Genomic DNA, 5,065 nt, shown 5'->3' on the forward strand with positions numbered 1-5,065 from the left:
AAATTAAAAGCAACAAACAAAACAATAAAACACAGTATTACGCTAAAAAGCAAGTTTAAAAAAGTGGGTCTTAAGTTGTTTCCTAAAAGGATCTATACAATCCAGAGATCGAATGGTGCAAGGTAGCTCATTCCAGAGGCGAGGCGCCACAGCTTTAAAAGATCTGTCTTAGTACTATTTTGTACTATTTTTTTATAGACTTGTGTATAATTTTGCTTTATATTTTTATTTGTAAATACCTATAAAAGTTACCTAAATGTATTTTGTGTACATATTGATATTACTTAACCTATCAAAATAACGTAATTATTATATGAATGTCCATTATAAGTGTCATTTTATAACATGTCTCAACTTTACAACAAAAAAATCTGTTTGAAAATCTGATCATAACTGACCAAGTTATGGTTATTTAAACAGTAAACACACCACACACATTCATGATGAGTGGGTCAGCTCTCTGACCCAAAATGGCCGCCGTGTGAGGACGCCTGTCTCCATTGGCCAACAGCTGGGTCGACTTATCTAGCCTTTATACATCTATGCCTAAAACGCTTCAAAATACCTAAGCTTGCCCTGTAATTCATACCTCTTGTTCTGGTTCTGCCTCTTTTAGTTTGTGCTATTTCAGCTTCTTTTAGCTTTTTTTTTTCCAGCTATGTTTCGGCTTGTTTCAGCTATTCTAATTTTTTTTTGTTTTTGTTTCAATTGTTTTTCTGCTAATTTAATATTTTTCTGTTTCTTTCAGCTGCTATTTGTAACATAAGCTAATGTAAAGCTATTTTCACTAAATAATTAGCTTTTTTCCAGCTAAATTGACCTTTTTGTAATAATTTCAGCTACTTTTTTCAATTGCTTAAATCAGCAAAAATGTGCTCTTCTCTTCCTTTGTGCTAGATTCAGGTTTTAGCTACTTTTCTGCTAATTTCTTGTCTATTTTACAACAAAAAAACTGCAAAGTTTTGCTACATTTTTCAGCTAAAATGAGCTGAAGATGCTCAAGTCAAACTGAAAAGGTTTAATGGCTAAACTTTTAATGTTTGTTCAATTTGAACAGCTGAAATTTTGCTGAAGGTAAATTAACAAAGAAATTGAAAGGAGCATAAAAAGCTGAAATTAACAATAAGAAGCTGAAAAAATTCACATCAAAGCTGAAAATTGCAGAAAGAAGCTAAAAATAGCTGAAAAAAGTAAGAAAAGTAGAACTTTTGGTATTTAAGCAATTTATACTTTTTTGGGATATTTAGCTTTTTCTGTCATTTTTGCTTGTTTTTTATTTCTTCGTGCTAATTTCAGGCCTTTTTTTGTTAATTTCAGCTTTTTTTTTTCTTTTTTCACAGATATTTTTCAAATCCTTCCAACTACTTTCAGCTTTTTATTTGCTTCTTTCAGCCTTTTTTTATTTCACCTTTTTTTGTCAATTTCAGCTTTTTTTCATGATTTTCAGTTGTTTTCTAACCCATTTGTCTCTACTACTTTGAGCTTTTCATGTGCTCCTTTCAGCTAATTTACTTTAAAAAAAAGTCAACAGTTCAACTTGAACTTGCAATAAAAGTTTAGCTATTGAACCATTTCAGCTCAGCAGGAGCTTCAGCAGCTTTCAGCGGTGGAAATGTGATTCTCTGGTTGAAGCTTTGTTTAYATGCAGGTGAGGAAACAGCCGACTGGTTTCTCCAGACAGGAAGTGTCAGCAGGATGTTTTACCCAGCGGCGCAGCGATGCTGTAGGATCTCATGGCGATGATCTCGGGGGCGCGGGTCAGGTCGCAGTAACGAGCCGCCACCAGGTCCAGGGACACGGCTTCACCGATGAAGGCGAAGTTCCCCTCCTGGACCCGCCGGACGCCCTCGGACATGGAGGACACGAAGCTCTTCTTGCGCTCCATGTGCTGGTAGAGCCGCCGGTACACGGGGTTGTCGGAGTTCTGAGAACAAACAAACAAACAAGAAACATTTAGAGCTCCGCCTCCTCCACATCCAGCGGGTCTCAGAACCCGGGCCCGAAGCTTCGTGCCTTGAAGAACATCATGGTGGAGCCGGACTGGACCGTGCCGTAGTCGATCACGTCCTGGTTGGCCAGGTCCTCGAAGCTGGAGATGGACATGTGTTTGTGCTCCGAGTGCAGCACYGAGTGGAAGCTGGAGAAGTAGCAGGCGAGCAGCAGCACCGCAAAYATCCACCAGATGGCGCTGATGACCCGTCCGGACAGAGCTTTAGGATGAGGACCGGCACCTGAGGGGGGGACAGGAGACGGGTCTGGGATAAAACTTGTGTCAACAGGAACTGAATCTGAATTGCTTCAATTTCAAATTCTGCACATTCAGATTCAATCTGAGGAATTCAGATTCAGTTCCTGCTGGGACAAGTTTTATCCTACAGATGAACCCGGGTTCAAAAAAGCTGCTTTTTATTAAAAACAACAATCAGCAAAACTAAATATTTACTTTTAAAGTGTCTGTGACATCAAATTTTTGTGATAAAAAAGAATGTATTTTTGGAAGGACAACACTGATTACATATTGTAAAAGAGATTTCACGCCGCTGACATGAACAGCTGTTGAGATATTTACCTGTGAAACAACAGGAAGTGATGTCATGTGAACAGAGCGATGCTAAAGTGGCTAACTGCACAGACTGTAGAGAAGAATCTGATGTTTCTTTAGATTATTTTAATCAMCGTCATAGAGAGATGAGACAGAGTCATAGTGCAAATAATGTTTACCTAAACAAAAAACAGGGAGTTTTCTTTCTTAAAGAGTTTCCCTTTGATGTCACTTCCTGTTTCACTTCAGCTGAGCCAAGTTCAAAAGAAAATAAGCCAATTATGTGACATAATGAGTAAAATCATGTTTTATGTCAAAGAAAACATCTTCATATTTAGGAAACATGACATAAAACACTCAATTTAACACATTTTGTCACATAAATGGTATATTTTCTTTTGAACTTGGCTCAGAGAAAGTGAAACAGGAAGTGACATCAAAGGGGAACTCTGGTCTTTGTTTATTGACACAATATGTGAACTCTGACTCTTCTTCTCTCTCTTATAGGGACTCAAAATAATCTTAAGAAATGTCAGAAGATTCCCTGCTGTCTATTGTTAGGCATCTGTTTACATGCACATATTCCCCTTTGACATCACTTCCTGTTACTTCACATGTGAATATCTCAACAACTGTTCATCTCAGTGGTGTGAAATTGCTTTTGCAACATGTTATTAATGTTATCTTTCCAAAAGTGTACTCACATTTATCACAAAAAATTGATGTCACGGGCACTTTAATGTTAKAATCCAACAACTTCACAAAGATTTTTAGAGCTTTAAGCAGCAAAACCTCTGATTTTTGAGAGTAATCAGAGATTGTTGCGTGCAGCACACCTGTCCGCAGGTGTGATACCTTGCAGGGTGAGAGCTCCGGTGATGTACCAGAAGCTGTGCAGCAACGTGAAGTTGTGCTCGTCCTTCTCTGGTTCGGACCATTCAGTCGGGCTGATCCTGCAGGGGGGGAAGAAAAAATTTAAAAAAGACGAAAAGGTTGACGACCAAGCAGAACACCTGCGGGGTCACTCACCTGCCCACCAGGAAGATGCAGAGCCCGGTCAGCAGGAACGCGATGAGCACGCCGATCCACACGTCGGTGGAGAACGGCGACAGGACGCTGAAGCTGCTCTCCTCAGAGACGGCGCTTTTACGCAGCACGAAGCTGAGGCCGGTCTGGATGAAGGGCGTGGTCATGTCCACCACCTGCTCCCTGAGGGCGGTGATGGTGAGCGGGGCCACGGCCAGGTCCGCTTCCTGTCGGGAGGTACGGAAACGACTCGTCGGGGAGGCAGACGAAAGGACAAACGCCTCGAAGCGTACATTTCATCGTTTGCGACTCACCCCTCTGATGACCTCGCCGATCATACCGTTCCAGTTGCCGCTGGCGTCCATGGCGCCGTATCGGCCGTCCTTCACCACGTGCACCTTGTACCTGAAGCCCAGCTTCTTGGAGAGCGCCGAGATCAGGTCGATGCAGTAGCCCTCCTGCTTGGAGTCCTTGGTCATGACGTACGGCTCGTCCTGAGGAAACAAACMGTCAGCGATGGAAGCTCAAGAACAACAAGGCTGTGATCATAAAACTAAATCATGTAATAAATAAATCATATTGTTTTATACATAAATTTTACTCATTGATTTATGCAGCGTTTTCATAACAACTGAAAGTAACAGAACCAAACTGTGTGCCAGGAAAATACATAAAACCCCCACTTTAACGACATGTTTTAGTTGCATGCTAACAAAATTTGATATATTTATTTTTAAGCTGATTTATATCAAAACATTCTCATTTGTACAATGTTAACAATTAAAATAATGCTAACAATAATAATAACATCATAAGTAATGTGCCAGCAAAATCATTATGTTCATCATCATAAGAGCAGCATCAGATATATGCTAATAAAGTTAGCATCCACGGAACGCTAGACATAGAATTTCAACGTAGGCTAACGATATCCATTAAATTCTGCCAAGATTAGCATTACTGTTACGTTAGCAAAATTAATATTAGGTATTTGTTAGATAGACTAGGGTTATGTTAGTGAGATTAGCATTACTGTTATGTTAGCTGATTTGTATTACTGTTAGATTAGCAAGATTAGCAATACCTTTGTTAGCTGATTTGTATTACTACTATTTTAGCAAGAATAGCACTATTGTAATGCTAGCAAGATTTGTATTATTGTTACATTAGCAAGATTAGCATTACTATTGGCTTAGCTAGATTTGTATTACTGTTAAATTAGAAAGATTAGCATTTTTGTTATGCAAGCTAGATTTGTGCTACTGTTACATTAGCAATATTAGCATTAATGTTAGGTTAACTTGATTAGCATTATGTTAGGTTAGCTTGACTGTTGCATTAAGAGGATTACCATTACGGTTATGTTAGCAACTTTAGTAATTTGTTAGCAAAATAGAATTACTATCATGTTAGTAAAATAAAATAATTAAGATAACCATAATTTTTATGTTAGCCAGATTAGCATTGTAATTTGATAGCAAGATTAGCAGCTTTAGC

General features: G+C 39.0%; 1 protein-coding gene across 1 annotated transcript in view; it reads right to left on the minus strand.

Annotated features, from left to right (window-relative positions):
* si:ch211-251b21.1 (glutamate receptor U1) overlaps window positions 1-5,065 on the minus strand; it is a 19,594-nt gene that overhangs the window by 2,168 nt on the left and 12,361 nt on the right. Inside the window, exons 4-8 of the mRNA XM_014020326.1 lie at window positions 3,883-4,062; window positions 3,572-3,795; window positions 3,398-3,495; window positions 2,014-2,231; window positions 1,705-1,924 (exon numbers count right to left, since the gene is read on the minus strand). Of these exons, the coding sequence (XP_013875780.1) occupies window positions 1,705-1,924; window positions 2,014-2,231; window positions 3,398-3,495; window positions 3,572-3,795; window positions 3,883-4,062 (940 nt within the window). The remainder of the gene's footprint in view (window positions 1-1,704; window positions 1,925-2,013; window positions 2,232-3,397; window positions 3,496-3,571; window positions 3,796-3,882; window positions 4,063-5,065) is intronic.

This window comes from Austrofundulus limnaeus, unplaced genomic scaffold (genome assembly GCF_001266775.1).
Source record: "Austrofundulus limnaeus strain Quisiro unplaced genomic scaffold, Austrofundulus_limnaeus-1.0 Scaffold248, whole genome shotgun sequence".
In the NCBI taxonomy this organism is placed as follows: Eukaryota; Metazoa; Chordata; class Actinopteri; order Cyprinodontiformes; family Rivulidae; genus Austrofundulus; species Austrofundulus limnaeus.